The following is a 19,970-nucleotide window of genomic DNA, read 5'->3' as shown; positions in this document are numbered from 1 at the left end:
TAAAGAAAAAAATTAAGATGGCAATATCAAGCATGACAAAAGATGAATTTAAACAATGTTTTGAAAAATGGAATACAAGATTAGCCAAGCGTTTTAGTGGACTGGAGAACACCTTGAAGGGAATTGAAGCTTAGTGCTTAAAACGTGAATAAATAAGTTAAAAAAAGTTTAGTTTCTTTTGTGTACCCCCTTGTACACACCCAGACCTTCCGAGAAGGACACTGGCACAGCCAGGCTAAGGATTGGTCTCTACCGAGGGGTCATTGACACTCTCCAGACACAGCTATCACAGATGCAACCCACTCCAGCGCATTCTCCACGTGAATTCCTGCCAGGGGTCCAAACAACATCTCAAAGTCCGAGGTAAGAACCGTACACCTTCCAATCTCAAATCACTGGGGTCCACTGATGCCAGCCGATGACCTCCAGCCACCAATATGGTGTTTTACACTGGGCAATGCCACCAACTACCACTGACACCGAATATCAATTCACTCCACCTGCAGCCGTGGGAGGTGAGGCACTACAACTTGACTCAGAATTGTGGGGCAGCTGCTAGCCAGACAGCAGCAGAGCCACACAGGTGAGAGGTACCGAGACCAGCACGCCAATGTCAGCCTACCCTGGCCTGAGGTTTGTTGCCTGCAGCTCGACACCTGTCACCAGTGGGCAAGTACAGGAAAAGGAAGTTCGTATCTGAAGAACACTCTTCGCATGCGCTACAAATCTGAAGAGAGTGGGTGGTACGTTCATCACGGGATTGGCCTTTAGGAATTCAGTTGATACGGACTGCTTCTTGGGAGCTGCCAGTGTGCTCTGTACGTGAGAATTTTACAAAAACAGTGGTTTGGCAATTGTAGTGTGGGGGAAATTTTGCAGTGATTGTGGACTGTATAATGTAAATGATGCTCCAAGCGTTCCCCTTACCTGAAAATGGATCACAACATTTGAGGAGACCGGTTGAACACCAACCAAACTGAAATCTGGGCGAACAAGGTCATCAGGCACAAGCAGATACTTGGAAACTATAAATCGGTGTGTACCTGACAATCCTAACCTCTCCAATCGTAAGTGTGCAAGTTCTTTGAATGTACATAGCTCATCACTGCATCAAATTCTGCAAAAAGACCTTAAACTACACCCTTACAAAATCTAATTGCTGCAAGAATTAAAGCCTCAAGTTGCCAGACATAGATTGCACTTAGTTAATGATGTGACAGTGCCCTTCATTTAACAATGTCTCATTTTCTGACGAGGCTCATTTTCACCTGAATGCTCATGCTAGTAAGCAAAACTACCACCACTGGAGTACAATGAACCCCAAACAGAAGCACGAGAAACTTGATGACTCGCCAAAAATTACTGTACAGACCGCGATGTCGGCTCGAGAAATAATTGATCCGGACTTTTCGGAGGATGAGAGTGGTCGTCCAGTGACAGTGAATTCAGAATGTTGTGAGACAATGTTAAATGACTTTTTGGTGCCCTAATTGCAAAACTTTCCTGGTTATAACCAAAGAACACACTTTCAACAAGACGGAGCAACAGCTCACACGTCCAGCACATCTAGTTCGTGAAATTTTCACTGGAAATTTAATCTCCACGAGGGGTGACATAAAATGGCTCCCAGGCAGTCCTATTTCTGCTCCATGAAGTTGTCCTTATGGGGATATGTCAAATTTAAAATGTATGTCAAAAATCCGACTTCTCTGGAGAAACTGAAAGACAATATCCGTAGCAAAATGGCAGCCATCCCAGTGTCCACAAGCCAAGGCGCCATGCAAAATTTTGTTCATTGTTTGAGTGCTGCAGACAAGTTATTGCATTTAAATGATTTTTTAAAAAGTAAATTCCTGAACTGCATTCTTCAATAATAAATAAAGATTTTGTTGATAGCCTTCAACCTCTATTTTATTTTGACACATCAAATATGAACTTACTTTCAAGCCACTCTATTGTTTCTACACCTGTTTATTAGAGAATGAATGAATGTTTCATCAACTATTGGCTGTCCACTCTACCACTCCACTCTTCCGGAGAACCACACCATTACACAAATTGCACAGAAGTTGTCCTGTATATTTTGCAGGGCTACACCAATTCAAGGGATAGGGTGGATTACACTAGAAAGGAGCAGTAGATCATTCAGACCCCAAGGTCAAGAGGGACAGGCCTATTGTAAGCATTATTTTACAAAAATGACGTAACCTGTGAAGAACAAAACTCACGATAACAAAAACCCAAATCTATTGACATTTCTAAGAATGCTTGTCAGTATAGTAACTGAAGCGCCAGCTTTAACTAATGATTGTAAACAACAGATGTGCATTTGACAAGTCAGCTGTGAGCAGGCAATATTACGTAGTGGGCATGCAGCCACAGTGTGTCAATGTCTTTGTGTCACAAAACACAATGGAGCAATGAGCAATCATTCAATTTCATGTTTTACATCTACACTTTGTAAACCACCATGATGTGCATGGCAGAGGGCACATCCCACTGTGCCAGTCGTTAGGGTTTCTCTCCGTTCCATTCACATGTTGGGTGTGGGAAGAATGATTGTTTGAATGTTTCTGTGCATGCAGTAGTTATACTAATCTTACCCTCACTATTCCTTTGTGAGCAGCACATAGGGGGTTGTAGTATATACCTAGAGTAATCATTTAAAGCCAGTTCTTGAATCTCTGTCAATAGACTTTCTCAGGATAGTTTACATTGATCTTCAAGAATCTTCCAGTTCAGTTCCTTCAATATCTCTGTAGAACTGGGAACCATCTTTTGTTCAAAGGATCTATGACAGATTTTAGTTGGAAGTTTTGCTAGGTGAAACGGCTACATAGACATTCAAGTGAAAAATGCTTGCATGAAAATAGTTTAATTCGTGCATAAGTGTATGAGGGGTTTTAAACATTTTAAAGGACAGGTGTCTCTTGATGACAATGATAGGTCAGGGATTTCTACCCAAGTTCATCCCATGAAAACATTAAGAAAATTTGTGATCTTTTGAAAACTGACTGTCATCTATTGTGGAGAGCTAAGCTGAAGACAGCCACTGCTATTGCTGAATGTCCGTGAATCAAGTGTTCAAGACATTCTCCAGAATACTTTGAGGAACAGAAAGTGTGTGTGAAGTTTATCCCACCACCTTTGACAACAACAAGGGGTGCGGCAACTAAATCAAAATGAAAAACATGGACTATTCGTTTCTGAAAAATCCACCATGGTGAAGGAAGAGGGATGAAAGGAAAGGACTGGTGATGTTTAGGAAATGGGGAGAGTTACAGAAAAGTCATCCAGATACCCAGGTCTGGGAGGACTTACTGGACAGGACGAGAACGAAAGACTCTGTCCCTTCCTTTCCTTTCTTTCCTTTCCATCTCATCCCCTCCAGTAAATCTTCCCTCACCTGTAGTACTGGGCAACTTTCTGTATTTCTCCCTACTTCCTGAACCTCACCTATCCTTTTCGTTCATCTCTCTTCCTTTCCCTTCAACCCTTCTGCCAGAACAAGGAGCCATTGCCCCCACAAGCATAAGCTCCTATTACAGGATGTGCGTAAATCGTACAGCCATGCACCAGTGCCCCAAGGGTGCGTATCTGTAACTACAGGCTGGTTCACGTAGACCTATTACACCATCCTTGTGGGATATACCTGGCGAACATGAGCAATAGACAGTGACAATGCGCGAAACGCAAACAGAACAGTCTGATTTCTTGTAGAGGTGTTTGTCCTACCGTGTGAAACCCAATGGGGACTGTGCAACATATTGGAAGATCATTCGTTCAAATTATTTGTGTGAATCAAGGTTCCTATTTAATAATAAATTATTTTTATCATTATTTATTAAGTAATTGTTATTCTCTTATGTAGGTTACTACTGTTCTGAATTACGTACTCAACAGTTAGTTTTATATTACGACACTTGGTTACACAGGTACATGTATTTATACAGCAATTTGCAAATTCAGGACCCCTTTTGTTTTTGGAGCTATTGCCCTGGCAGTGACAGTAAATCTTTGGATTATGGCAGAACGATGAAGAAAACAAAAAGCCAGATGTTATTGAGTTTGACCATATCTGAAAAGAAGGGACAAAGGCAGTGATTATATTCACTGCTTATGAAAGAATTGATGCTCTAAGATCCATATGAATTTTGGAGCTTCATGAGGATGGACGTGGACTGTTGCGAGAAGTTGCCGTCTGTGGTAGAAGACGGAATTAGCAAGTGTCACACAGTCATGAAGGAGGTTGTCTCACGTTCTCGAAAGTAAGAATTACATCATATGTTTATATATTTTGTGATCACACCAGTCAAGACCATGAATAAAATACCAGTAAATACCCTGTTGCATCGCAGGCTGGTTGTAACATTACATTTCCTGGCCAATGGGGCATCTTAAGAGTCTGGCTTTTAGCCACAGAATAGCACAGCCCACCATTTCAAAAGCAGTTGTGGATATATGCACTGCAATTTGCAATACTATAAAGGATTAATACTGAAAGGTGCACTAGTGTTATTTTTCCAAGTTTGGACTATATATATGCGCTACTCAGAGCTTTGCAGTCCTCGTCTGTTGCACTGAGCCAATCTGCACGAATGCAAGGACTTTCTCCCCTACCACAGCCAGTTTCTCTTTTCTGGCATGCTGAAATAAAACAAGAGATGCAATCAAATCAAACATGAACTTTCGGAAACTAAGGCATTACGATACAAACTGAAAATCACCGTATAACGTTGTATGCATATTACTCAGAAAGAAACATTTGCCAATGTACCTTATTGCGATACAGCAGTCATAAGTACACCTTCCCTCACTGTATGCCCAATTTAAGATGCTTAATGCCTCTTTGCTCCATTTCATTTCTAGAATACGAAGCAATCAACAAGAAAAATGCTTTCACAAACAGCTAGTATAAAAAAGTTACTCCAAAAAAAAAAAAAAGTTTTTTTTTCTGCATTTATAAAACCAAGTTACTGGGTGGGTGGGTGGGTGGGGGGTGTGTGTGTGTGTGGGGGGGTTGGGGGGGGGGGGGGATTGCGGGAAAATCCCCAACACGAAAATCTGAAATTGGTCACTAGTCACCACACAATAAGCAAATAACAAGCAGAAAGCATTGTGGTACACCCTTCTGCGCTTGAGCAAGTTATTGTTATTGCTGCCTACTGTGCACAAGCAGACTGACAGCAGTCCAGAACTGCTCTCTATTCTGGCACGCGAATAATGTGTCTGCTAATTTTCATAGTTTCACCCATTCTACTATTAGATGGTGGTCGAGCTAGACCAGTACCATTCACAGCAGATCTTTGTGCAATACCCACATTACGCATTTCCGTACCTTTTAAATGGGTTTTTGCCTGTTGCTGCTTGGTGAATAGACTTCTTTATCTATGCGATTATATTATACGAGGTGCTATCCAAAATTCAGGACTGGTGCTGCCACCTGTTGAAAACCTTACCAGTCACTGTACTGTCTGCCATCAGGTTCCCCTAAATGGCAGGCAGCACCGCATAACAGCCACGCTATGAGGGAAACAAACCAACAGCCAAACAGGCGAAGACATCAGGTAAACACACCGAAGATTCCAGTCGATTAATAGGAACCTTTCCTTGCAGAGGTCGCCACGACATATCCAGCCACGGATTCCTACGTCGGGTTTCTATTGGCGCCAGCTCACTATATAGTCCCGGTCGGTCAAAGGTAGGCCAGTCTTCGTCCGCTGCTAATGGCAATCGCTATAGCAGAGTCTCCGAGAAGATATCACCGAAGCCGTTGTACTGCACCGCCGATCGAAGTACCAGCTGACCGAGAGGAACCACATCTCCGGCTAGATCGACAGACACCTACATCTATTGTACAGCCAGCTATTGTATTGTAGCAGAAGTTACGTTCAATAAACTGTTGGAGGATACAACAGTCACCATCACCCTCGAAGTAGTTCCCATCCGCACATACATACCGGTCCCAGTGCTTCTGCCACTGGTCAAACGTTTTCTGGAAGTCCTGTTCTTTCAGGGTGTTCATCACCGCCAGCGATGTTTCTTGAATCCTCTCTAGTGGTGAACCGACGGCCTTTCTACTTGTGTTTCAGTTTTAAGAATAGTGCGAAGTCGCATGGTGCCAAATCTGGCGAGTATGGTCGTTGGGTACAGCCGCCATGCTGTTTTTGCCAAAAAGGTCCTCGTGAGCAAGGACGTGTGACAGGATGCGTTGTCGTGATGCAGCAGCCAGTTCCCTTGACACCAAAGTTCGGGCTGTCGCCGCCACACATTTTCACAGTGCTGTCACAAACGTCACAGTAGTACGAGGAATTCACTGTTTGGTTGGGTGGGATGGATTCTGTGTGGCGTTGTGCAGATAATGGGCCTTCCATTGTGAGCACCATCTTCAACATCTGTACGGCCAGCCCTGAACCAAGCACGTCACTCAAACACACGCGTACAGCTCCTGCTCTGTCCCCAAACACTTGTTGAACCATTGCAAGGGGCTCCATAGCACTTTTCCCAAGATTCACACAGAATATGATACACACGTGCTGTTCTGTTCAGGGATCCATCGTAAAATTGCCACAAACCAAACACAGAGTATTACAGAAATCACTGTGGACATGCAACCCTTCCTCCCAGCTGAATGCCACTCCGCACACTGACTGATCACATATATGGCTCTCGCCACCCAGCAGTGCAAAGATCTACTACTCCTACTTTCCAGATGGCAGCACCGGTCCCAAAAATTTTGGATTCCACCTCGTATAATCAAACCTTATGATATCCTCAAACCATTATCCCTATCACAAGGATCCTCACAATGCATTCTCCCTGCTGTCAAAACTGCCTCACCCAACAATCACTACCCCATACGCCAGCCCCACCACTGGTAAATCCTCCAGTATCAAAGGCAGAGAAGCTTGCAAAACCTCACATATTGTTTTTCAGCTAACACAAGTTCACTGCACAGTGTTTTAGGTAGATATGACAACAACTAACTGTGTGCCTCAAGACACCAGTACCCAATCACTGAACAATTGCATTATTCATCTCTCTTACCCCTAAAGGCATCACAGGATGAGAAAATGCTCACGGGTAAAGAGCTGGTCAAGTTTTGTGATGTCACACTGTGGCCTTTTCCGTTCCACAACATTCTGTAGCATGAAACACTGAGTAAAACATTTCAGATTTTGGCTTTGCAGAGAGGAATGTGACCAATGAAATGCAAGATCATGTTATATGTCACAAGCAGAACTTGGGATACGCCACAATGGATATTGTCATTTTCAGTTGAAGCCCATATTTAGTTTTATATTATAACTTATGTCCTACAAATACATGCCGTTTTGAAGTGCCAGCCGATTGACAATGTACTGAATACACGTCATTACTGGTGCAATTCATCGTCTGAAGAATTATCAAAAATACATTTTTCTTGGTACATTACATATATAAAAGCCATCAAGGAGATCCTAGTATTAAAGACCTGGACACGTGTTACAGAAATTCAGCATAGTGTAGTGGACAGAGATGCAGAGTTATGGAGTCGAGTGTAGTTGATTCACGTCCTGCTATATCCAAATAATTTTACTCATCTTTGCATTTTCAGATGGTCCTGGATCTTCTTATTTCTCCCATAGAAGTATGTTCTGTAATATTCATTGCCATGTAAATACAAGCGTGCTCCCTGTCAGAGTGAGTGTGTTTGATTTTCTGAATTATGCTAGGGAACATGCACCAACAAATTGCGAGATTGCTTTCTACACTATTGCCTGCTTTGATTGCAATTCAGTATTCTCCCCAGTAAACCATTCATTCTTTAAAGAATCGACCTCCCATGAATACAACAGCTTCAAATGTGTGATTACATTGCAAATGAGTTATTGTGTTAACTACTTGATATTAAGCAAGTAACCGAGTAATCGATAAAAAGTTCAGAAAAGGTTTAAAATTGTGCTTAAAGTTTGCTGGAAGTTGCTAAGTGCTATGAAACATTGTATGAATACATTCTGGGCAATTTGTGCTGCTTTTTAAGCAAAAGCAAGTTTTTTCTACACCTGAATGTTTATGCCACCATATCTCCAGAACTTATATTTTCATGACACTGTATCAGCATGGGGTCAATCTACAACAGTCTGGACTCTGAAGAAACTTTCGAACTCCAAGATAGCTAGTATAGTATTTATCAGATTTAGACAACAGGTTTTGACAAGAATATGCTGCCATCTTTGGAGCTTCTGAACTATGTATCATATACTGGTATCATTTAGCAGGTACACTCAGTGGTGCCTTTTTATGTGGATATTGTCGGCAAATTCCATTGTGGATAGAGTTGGTACTAAAGAAGTAATAATTTGTAAGTCATGCCAGAGGCTGACTTCTAGTGCATGAGCAGTAAAAATGTAGTGATAAGCTTTTCCCTTTCATCATTTTGTTGGGGATTCAGTGAGAAAATGTTTCGAAAAGGTTTGAAATTATGTGCAAAGTTTTTTGGAAATCACTTTGTGCTCTCATTCTCAAATACTGAATGAATAAAGTCTGCGTATTTGCATGCCATGTTACACTACCTCAGAACAAACCCATAGGTTCTAGCTGTAATGCTTGGGTTACTGCATTAAGCTTTTAACATAGGAGTATACTATGACAGCACTGTTAATTTTTAAATTCGGTCAATAATTACTTGGAATAGTGAGCGTTAAATTTTTGGTGCTCCTGGAAACCGTTAGATAGGCAACTTCCAACAGGCGCTGGGCTCAGGGATGGTCAGTTATTGACATAGATGACACTTTTATTAAAATCATACAATGTAAACTCCAAGTAGGAATTCATCAATGTAGGAAGTCTCTTGTAAATTGATATCACACTATTTTTAACGTAACTTTTATAAGCTGATGTCCTTACTGACTGGATGCAGACGTTTCCTTTTTGTCAAATTACATTTTCAGGGATACTGAAGATTTTACTTATGTATACTACAGACAGAACATCATCACTAGCATTTGCACAAGGGAGAAAATGTAAATATTAACAGAGCTAATGAAGAAATTTTATACCTGTCCATTCTGATAAACAGAATGTATGATATGTAAGCCAGAAACAGCAGACAACTGCCATTGAAGAGCGATGTAGGAGGGCTAGCTCCAGAGACTCTTGTCACCCCATCATCGCATGTGAAAATTTCGAGCCGCCCCCCCCCCCCCCTCCCCCCCACCCCCACCACACTTCCTGTCTCCTTGCATTTTCAGATAAAGTCCACTTTTTTCACAAAGTCACCCATCCAAGACTTCTTCTTTCCACACAGCATACTTACTCACACACCCTTTTGATGTGAATATGTAGGACTTAAGATCAACTACAACATAAGGGATAGATAACATTCCATCAGAATTTCTAAAATCATTGGGGGGGAAGTGGCAACAAAACGACTATTCACATTGGTATGTAGAATGTATGGGTCTGGCGACATACCGTCTGACTTTCAGAAAAAATATCATCCACACAATTCCGAAGACTGCAAGAGCTGGCAAGTGTGAGAATTATCGGACAATCAGCTTAACAGCTCATGCATCCATGCTGCTGACAAGAATAACATACAGAAGAATGGAAAAGAAGATTGAGTATCTGCTGGATGATGATCAGTTTGGGTTTAGAAAAGGTAAAGGCAGCAAAGAGGCAATTCTAATGTTGCAGCTGATAATGGAAGCAAGACTGAAGAAAAATCAAGACATGTTCATAGAATTTGTTGACCTGGAAAAAGTCTTTGACAACGTAAAATGATGCAAGATGTTCAAAATTCTGAGAAAATAGGGGTAAGCTATAGGGAGAAATGGGTAATATACAATATGTACAAGAGCCAAGAGGGAATAATAAGAGCAGACAACCAAGAACGAAGTGTTCGGATTAAAAAGGGTGTAAGACAGGGATGTAATCTTTCCCCACTACTGGTTCAATCTGTACATTGAAGGACCAATGATCGAAATAAAAGAAAGGTTCAGGAGTTGAATTAAAATTAAAGGTGGAAGGATATTAATGATAGGATTCACCAATGACATCGCTATCCTGAGTGAAAGTGAAGAAGAATTACATGATCTGCTGAATGGAATGAACAGTCTAATGAGTACAGAATATGGACAGAGTAAATCAAAGAAAGACTAAAGGAATGAGATGCAGCAGAAATGAGAACAGCGAGAAACTTAACATCAGGATTGATGGTCACGAAGTAGATGAAGTTAAGGAATTCTGCTACCTTGGGAGTAAAATAACCTATGATGGACAGAGCAAGGACGACATCAAAAGCAGACTAGCAATGGCAAAAAGGGTGTTCTTGGCCAAGAGAAGTTTACTAGTATCAAACATAGGCCTTAATTTGAGGAAGAAATTTCTAAGAACATATGTCGGGAGTACAGCATTGTATGCTAGTGAACATGGGCTGTGAAAAACCGGAACAGAAGAGAATTGAAGTATTTGAGATGTGGCGCTAGAGACGAATGTTGAAAACTGGGTGGACTGATAAGATAAGGAATGCGGAGGCAGAGGCACTATGCAGAACCTGAGAGGAAAGCAAGAGGTGGAGAACACAGACAAGAAGAAAGGACAGGATGATAGGAGAACAATTATGACATTAGGGAATGACTTCCATGGTACTAGAGGGAACTGTAGAGTGGCAAACACTGTAGAGGAAGACAGAGACTGAAATACACATCCACCAAATAATTGAGGACGTGGGTTGCAAGTGCTACTCTGAGACGAAGAGGTTGGCACAGGAGAGGAATTCATGGCGGGCCACATCAAACCAGTCAGACGACTGATGACCCAAAAAAAAAAAAAAGAGAGAGAGAGAGAGAGAGAGAGAGAGAGAGAGAGAGAGAGAGAGAGAGAGAGAGAGAGACCAGAGCTAGGTATGGGGCACATCTACGTATTTATTTCTTAAGGCAAGGAACACATTCTCCCAATGAGACACACCAGTAGGATATTTGACCTTGTAGATGGTGCCACAGACTCACTTCCACTTTGACTGCTTAATTACCATCAAAGTGAAATCATCAAAGATGTTCTTTAAGTTGTGGTGACATGAAAATCAGATGGGGCCGTGTTGGGACTCTATGGAAGATGATCAATGACAGTGAACCCAAAGCATTGAACTGTTGCAGGTATCACAGCACTCACGTGTGGTCTAAAATAGTCGCACTGAACAAGAGATTACTCCCTGTGGGGATGAAGTTTTCTGCTGTTAGAAACTCGATTACAGCACACTGTTGCTCCTGCCCCACCAGTTATATTACACGCTATCACATTACACACTACAATTCACAGCCCTTCAGCGGCAGAAGGTTGCAATCTGCATCAGCAAAGCAAGAAAGTCGACCGAGTAATATGTATGGCTTGTAACACCACAACTGATATTGGCCACAGAATAAAAAAAATCAGAGACATTACTTTTCAGTACACCTCCGCATAAAGTTTTTCGACTCTCTTGGCTGACTTGGGTACATTTCAAGTGTTGTGTAGATGCAGGGTAGAAATTCAGCTGGCAACACTGCCAGTAGTAAGCTTTGCCATTTTGAAAGATGCAACCAAGATGACCAAATCCACTGCTTCATTTGCAACCTGTTTCACAGTAGTGTAAATAATTTCTTTGTGGAACATGAAAGGAAATGACTAGTAGTGCTACAGGGTACCCTCTGCCACACACCATAACGTGGCTGGCAGAGTACATCTGCAAATGAAGACTGCTTAATGTATCTTTACACATCACTCAGACCTCAGCTCTCGACTGTAGATGGCTTAGTACCATCTCTGACGTCTCCCCTTTCAGCTTTATCAATGCCGTTCCTCACTACGAACAGGTACTTCTTATTTTGGGACCTCAATGACTGGCCCTTTCTTTTTCACCTTTCCCCATTCTATCCTTCTCTCCTATCCAAGGAAGGAACGGATAGTCGTAAAAGCCAGGATAATGTTATCACCTTTACTTTTGTATGCACTATTATATTACACTAATGCTCCCCACGACTCTGCTGATACACACTCGTTATTTCAATTAATTGTTCCATAACATTTTGTCACACCTGCACTTCTACTTCTGAAATAACTACACAATGAATTACGGCCTTGTGGTCTGGAAGTGATCATAGTTTGTTCACACACACACACACACACACACACACACACACACACACACACGATTTCAAACAGCCCCACAGAAAAAAAAATACTTTGCATCAAACCACAAGTCTGGGTGGCTGATTCATGTCACCATTGCAAGAAATCATCGGGCCAAGGATCCTCTCTTGCAACAAGTCCATTGTTGCAATCCAGATGTCACATATTGCAGCCATCAACATGTGACATACTGTGCCATATTGTTTAAAATAATGTGTCTCACCATTCACATGATCCAGTTCAGACCACAAAACCCTGTAAGTACCATATTGCAATAAGTTTCATAGTCCACAATTAATGCGTTTCTGACCCTATCTTCCAATACATACAGCCCAATTACACTCTTCAGCCGAAATGCCACACCACAAAGTCACTCACTGTGGACGTAGTGGCTTCTCCGTAATTATTACCAAGAGTTTTCAGTGCCCCAAATCTTACAATTTTGATTGTTCATGAAGCCCTTCAACAGAAAGTCTCTCTCATCAATGAACATTATTTTCTTAATGATTGTTGTTCACTCTTTGTTTCGCAAGCACCTGATGGGGAAATACTCAGTGCTTTTTGTGATCGTATGGGCCTCGGTGCATCAGTTGGATTTTATAAGTCCCAAGGTGCACATCATCTTTTGGAATTCATTATGTGCTGGCTCTTGGAATATTTGATTGTTGTAAAGGTCGGGGAATAGATTGCACCAGGCTTTCTCCAGCATTATCACCCATGATAGTAATGTTTGGTGATGTTTTCTACATAACTACACTAGAATGTCCCAGGAGTTTAATGTTCACAACTGAACCAGTTTTCTCAAATTTAGCAATTAGTCGCATCACAGCCAACTTATTTGGCATATTACTTTGACCAAACATTCCACACCATTTGTGAACAGACCTACACAATATTCACTATGTTTGTAATAAGTTTTCATTATGACAATACACCATTCCTTCATGGCATGCTCCATTAATAACCACAATGAAAATAGTGCAACATTCAGTGCTGCTAACTTACTAGAACAGAAATGGCAGACATTTCAAACGTTGCGTTCTTTATGGAACACCCCCTCACTAGCGTACTGAAGCATGAAGAATGCAAGAGATGGCTTTTCAGGCCTATATCTACCACAATGACAAATCTAAAAGTAAATAAATTAAAATTAAAGAAAAGAACTTACAGTGTTCTTACCTGTGGGCTCAGTCGTGTTTGTGTCAGGTCCAGATCGATGTCAAGAATGACAGATGATGAAGTGGCAGTCAATTCACTGATGATGGATTCTTCCACTACACTAATATTACTACCCTCATATGACTCCACAGGCACAGAAGTCCGTACTAATTTTGAGCTGGTATTGGGAGCACTTTCATCACATGTCTTTTCATCTGCACTGTTAATAATTTGGTCCATACCACAAATGTTCACCAGTTCTACATTATCAGTGTTATCTGGATTTTCTTCTGTCCTTGTCATTTCTGCAAGCTCATCACGAGTTCCAAATGCTTCTCGCACACTCGGTATTGTAGATTCACACATTTGAAATGCACTGTTATTCTCTACATCGGTGCTCAACTCGCTACTTACAGAATGAAATGGCACCTCACACAAAACCTTTTCTTCTCGACTGATATTATCTTTATTTGCATCGGCAGAGCAAATGGTACTACCGGCACTTTTAAAGTTTTCAGAACCGTAAACAACAGTTTCTTTATGGTCACCTTTCTGGGCAGTACTGTATACCTTGAGATCCAGACACTTGTTTGATGTTTCACTACCAGTAGCTTGCTTTTGGTCATCCAGATGGAAGCCTCTTCCTTCTGAAATGATATGAGGTAGCACAACACCAGCACCTTCCGTGAATCCTTTGCTCGTGCTTTCTACCATGGGCACATTTTTTGTTTGTAAGTTGCGTGGAATTTTGTTGTCCATTTTCATTCTTTTAAAATGTTTTCCAGGCTGAATTTTCGACATTTCAGATCCAGTAGACACAAGGAAGTGTTCACGTTTCCTGCTGGCACCTCTCAATTTCCCTGGCTTTTTCAAAATTGAATGATTCAAAATGTTAGCTGGAGAAGCTTTATTTGCTGTTTTAACTTTTACCTCTCCACTGTACTTTGTGACACACTCACCGTTACAGTCTGCAGATTTTAGAGGGGGGAAAATACCAGTGTCATTTGTATGACAAATAATGGTGGCAAGTCCTTCAGTTTTCCCACTGTCTTTTCCCTCCGTATCGTCCACCACATGCCGATATTTCAATAATGCTGTCGAACAGTCATTTTTTATCTTACTGCACTCATTCTTCGATGTCTTACTGACAAAGACATGGGTGTACGTGCCTCCATCAAACTGTGTTGCACTTTCTACAGTCCTTACAGATGGCTTCACCTGCAGAAGTTTCCGCTCTGGTTTCTTCCCTTGTATCTTTACCGTTTCTTCTACATCCGGTGCTCTGCACAAAACATCGCTACTGACATGCTCCTTCAACTTTGAGCCTGAAAAATTGTCTGTGGATTCCTTCGAACAAATGTCCATAGCATGTGAAACAGTCAATTCTCTTCTCTGTTCTTCAGTTGAGACCAATGGCACTCCTGGACAGTCTACACATTTTAATAGATCACTTGCATTTTGTACATTATCTACTGATTCAGAATGGTGCAATTTCTTTACTTTAGGACACAAATGACCTCTTTTCCCGATAGGCTTTGCATTGGGAAGACACCCAGAGGCAGCTGTCGACGGTCGGACAGAGTTGTCACCTTCTAGCAAACTAGTCACTGCAAGAATTGGTCCCACATATTCCACATTTTTTGTTGCTACAGAATTGTTTGATGTATCTTGTGAGGGAGACAACTGTGTGATACAATCATTGCTGGTATACTTGTCAGTGAGCAAAGAGCATTCCTCTGACGGACACTCAAAACTCGTAGGATTTCCACCTGGTGAACCAGGGATTCTTTGTCGTTCAGCATTTCTGGAGTGTTGCTGCGGACATTCTACCCCCTTATCCTGAGGAGAGGCAGAGAAAGGTTGTGTACAATTACTGGAAGAACTACAGAGATCTTTGGATACTTTGGTCTTTGTTTCAGGTTCCATTTTCTCCCCAGAAGTGATGCTCTCTTCGCTGACAGAACTCTCTCTAGTCGAACTACATCCAACTTCCCCAATTGAAGTACAAGATGCCATGATGCTGTCCTCTATTGTTTCATAGCTTTTCTTCGGAAATTCTTTCAAGCTCGCTTTAGTCTTCTTGAGGTTAAGGCAATCTACAGTGCTGTTAACAGTTCCTAGTTCACAACCAGACCTAAAACTAGACAATGCGCTTTCTCTCTCAGCAACAGAAAAGTCCTTTAACTCATCCGCCAATTTCCCTCCAGCCACGACTGCACCAACAGGAAAGTTAGCATAATCCTCGCTATCGTTTCGCACAGTAGACGATCCCTTCAATCTTATAGGAGAATCTTCAAACCCTGGTGGCACAACTATACCATCTTCCCCATCACTCATTTCTCCAGCAACTTCGAGGGCACTATTTTCTTCAACTGGCGGTCCAGGACTGCCACTGCTGCGAAACAAACTCTTGTGGGACTGGGCACCAGTGCAGCAGCGGGACTCTACGTCGCCGACCAGCGACCTCTCTCTAGAGCACGGATACTGTGCATCATTATTGTTATCCAACAGCTTCGACCCAATGCCTTCACTGTCCGAAAGACGGCACATCCGGTCGACAACCCTGTCGATGATGTCCTGCTGGGACGTCTTCAGCGTTGTGCCTTCACCAAGAACGCCGCCTTGTTGTGGCAGAGCAGACGACGGTCTCAACTGCCTGAATGGTGATCGGCTTTCTGTAGTCCTGTCAGTTTCCTGTCAACAGAGAAATCACACTAAGGCAAATGACAGGGCTTAAACATGTTGTTTTTCACTGTGAACCACAACAGAATTAAAACTCAGCCTAACTGATTGTTGAAAAGCTGCTCATGGAAATCTGTCGACCTCAGAAATTAATAATCACAGAACTGTGAGAAACAAGCATGTTACTGTATGAGCCCCTAATGCTCCCCCTCCCCCTCCCCTTTTTCACAAAGAGCAGCTAAAGGCTATTTCACAATGTTACAACAAGGTGGTGATGCACTGATCATACACATCCAAGGGTTTTTATTTTTCAACTAAAGATGTTATTACTAAACACAGCACAGAACTTTGGAACTAATATAACTATCTCAAGAAACACACATGATCACAATCTACAAAAATTACTGCAGGCTTCATTTTTCTGGAAAAGGGTAGTTTCCCCCATCTCAAGCATTGGTTCAGTTCGTAGGACAGACTGTAATATTTACTGGTAACTTTTCTTCCCCTTGCATATATTATTTGCACAAAACAAGTATTATTTATTAGCTTTGGTACGCAATCAACAACAGCTGTGAAGCAAACCTCTATTTTACAACAAGCTTCAGTCTCATAATTTGATCACCATCAGGTTTTTAAAGAAAGGTAAATCTGAAGCAATGTAACACCAGTCATAATGAACCAAAAGGACTAACACAAATATTGTCATAAGTTGTGCTTCAGTCCTCCTAGTACATTTACTTTTTACGCATATATCTGATGACAGTCAAACTCTAAGAGCGAATCACGTTGTAAAATAGAGGTTTGCAGCACATTATCTGTTGCACGTAATGGGAAAAAAAAGCACATAAGTAAAATACAGTGATGGACCACAGCCTGATTTCATTTCTCAACAGTTGTAAAAACAGTTGTGGATGTCACTAAAGTGATTACTTTTAAGAAGGAAATGAAGCCAGTTAATATTTTTTACTATCAAAAATCCATTCCATCAGTCTCTAGTCACAATTCTTGTTAACCCACTTTATTTGTTAGATAACAGTCTGAAAAGTTATAGGGGGACGAAATGTAACCACTCATCACATTCTCTGGTACTGAGTGGTTGAGAGGCACCTAAATAAGGTTTTCCAAAAGCTAAGCAACAATTACAATTACTTCAGAGCTAATGAAGTAAAAAACACACTGCAGCCAGATTGAGGCGACGGATCATATTGGATAGGAAGACAAAACAGATAGAAGAGGGAGACAACAGAGAGAACAGTGCAGATGTAAGTTAATAGGTGAATTTAGCAAAAAGAAAATGGGAGCATGAGTAGGGAGAAATGAGGGATGAGGATAGGGACTGCAAGGTGTGAGGATAGGAGGAGGAGGAGGAGGAGGAGGAGGAGGAGGAGGAGGATGATGACGATGATTGGTTTGTGGGGCACTCAACTGCACGGCCATGAGTGGTCTCACAAATCTTGCTATCACATTCTTCAATAGTTCCCAAAAATTGACCTCAATAAGTGGATATGTTGGGCACTTGACTGAAGAGCTACATTTGGGCTCTCAAACACAGGCATAAAACTTGAAAGGAAAAGACATAAAGATTTACGTAAATTTGATGACAGAAACATGAACACTCATTCCTCACGTGATAAAGCATGGTCCACAGTGTCAATGGTTTTCTGTAAAACTGATGATTGGGTTTTTCTTTTAAGTGAGGAGTGTGGTGAAATCTTATCACAGTGCTTGGACTTGTGATATGAAGTAGACGCATCTACATTTTGAGTATGTTTTGGAATTTTATAATTCTTCGAAGTTTCCACTTCAGAATCCTTACTTACAATTTCACTCTTGAACAAACTAACCAAAGGGTCCCACTGCTCCAAAATCCTACCCAAACATCTTTTCAACGATAACCATCGTGTAGGCACATGTTTCAAAATTTTCCTCATTTCTGTGTCATGTAAAGTTTGAAACTTTACAAATTTTTCTTTCCTCTTTGCACTCCTTTCCAAATAATAAAATATGTCAATAATATGTTCTTCAATGTTTAAAGGCAAACATGCCGCCCCCTTCTCAGCAGCAAGATTAATTAGGTGACAAGAACGGCCTACAATGACGACATTAGCAATTTCTTGCTCCAAACATCCTGCCACACCCTTTTTTAGCCCAACCATTACAGGAGCATTATCGGTGCCATAAGACAGACAGTTTTTAATGGAATTCGGAATTCCCATAACGTTGAAAGTAGAAGATCAGCAATATTAGCTCCAGTGACATCCCCTTTTAAATTAGGCACAGAGAGTAGGCAATTTTGAATTTCACGGAGTTCAGGGCTGAAGAACAATACGGTAATAGGATATAACAAAGTCCGTTTTATTACTACCATCGGTAGCAACAGCGAATGGACTCGACTGCAAGTGCATAATAACTTTCGCTTTTTCTTCCATGCACATTTCCGTAAGGGTAGCGCTCATTTTTGTTCTGGCGCACCCATATCATTTCGCAATTTCAGAATCGGGGAAACATTTTGCGAAACAAATGCCCAGCGTGGTTAACACAGTTTATAGGCAAGTTATGCTCTACAATAAATACGGTAAATAAAGCCTCGACATTCGTCACAGAATCTACATTTTGGGGTTTACACGAGAAGTTAAGTTTCTGGTTCCGTTCTACATAATGGACACTCTCCTGGTGTTTTTCAGTTTGCATATGTTTAAAAATGCCGCATTTCCCACCATGAGATGCTGAAAAGTCACATCTACATACACTACAAAATGCGCAAGTTTGTCCCTTCCTCGATTCACTTAAACACAGAAACTCTTCCTTATATACGTTTCTGAACACTGCATCATATTTCTTCGCCATTCTGTACAAAAAATAATCAACACCTCCAAGATATGCAGCCAACAACTACTACTGAGTACACAAATCGCGCAACAGAACTGAGAACACAATGATCCTACGTTCTATACAATGGTCTTGTGGCAGTGATGCCAACCCTCGCGCACCATTTCCCCCTATATTGCACTTCAAATTCCCCTAAATAATTTATCACACCGTCGGGTAAGCAAGCAGGGTAGTGGGATGGTAAAAGGGAATCAAGAATGAAACTGTCGAGCGGAGGGGAGGGGAGGGGAGGGGAGGGGAGGGGAGGGGAGGGGAGGGGAGGCGAGGCGAGGCGAGGCGAGGCGAGGCGAGGCGAGGCGAGGCGAGGCGAGGCGAGGCGAGGCGAGGGGAGGGGAGGGGAGGGGAGGGGAGGGGAGGGGAGGGGAGGGGAGGGGTGGGGAGGGGAGGGGAGGGGAGGGGGGGTAGTAATCCTAAATATTTTTCCCCCTGAAACATTTATCTCTCTAACTTCCCCCTAGGCAGCTTAATTCCCCCTAAATTTAGGGGGAAATCCCCTAACTTGGAAACACTGCCTTTTAGACACAACAACGCTAATCACTTCGCTTGGAACAACTATTGACTACTCCTTGTCTATGATAATTTTACGATTGTGCTGGTGCTACCAGAAGTGGAGGAAATTGGCACTAGTTGAAAGACATTCATTTGTCTCTGAACGCTGCCAACGATAAGTTCCTTACTTCCTTGTAGATACAAAGCGCGAGCTATGCGTACTGCCACTCCCGACAGCCACCGCAGCAATCTACCAAGTTAACATAGACAAGTAGCAGTCATACCTTGTCATCCATCAATATATTAAAGGTGCAGGATTTTCAAATAATAAGGGAAGTATTGAAACTGCTCTGAAAATTGGGAGATCGGTCTTCACTGTCGGGAGATCTGGAGGATGAAGGAAAAATCTGGAGTCTCCCACTTAAATCAGGAAAGTTGGCACGTCTGCTAACATACAAACCCCAGGAGAAGAAAAACCCAGGACAACAAAGGCAAAATAAGGGACAAAAAGAAGAAAGGGAGACAGAGGAAGATAGGCAGGTAAAGTCCCCCATCTACGGAGCAGCCAGAAGCCTCTGAAAGCAGAGAAGCATATTACATTA

General features: G+C 41.9%; 1 protein-coding gene across 1 annotated transcript in view; it reads right to left on the bottom strand.

Annotated features, from left to right (window-relative positions):
* The window catches only part of LOC126424920 (uncharacterized), an 83,778-nt gene that overhangs the window by 40,787 nt on the left and 23,021 nt on the right, over positions 1–19,970 (bottom strand). The window contains exon 5 of the mRNA XM_050087761.1: positions 13,330–16,002. Coding sequence (XP_049943718.1) covers positions 13,330–16,002 — 2,673 coding nt within the window. The remainder of the gene's footprint in view (positions 1–13,329; positions 16,003–19,970) is intronic.

Source organism: Schistocerca serialis, chromosome 10 (genome assembly GCF_023864345.2).
Source record: "Schistocerca serialis cubense isolate TAMUIC-IGC-003099 chromosome 10, iqSchSeri2.2, whole genome shotgun sequence".
Lineage (NCBI taxonomy): Eukaryota > Metazoa > Arthropoda > Insecta > Orthoptera > Acrididae > Schistocerca > Schistocerca serialis.
The sequence above is the reverse complement of the archived record's forward strand: the minus strand, read 5'-3'. Positions and strand labels throughout refer to the sequence as shown.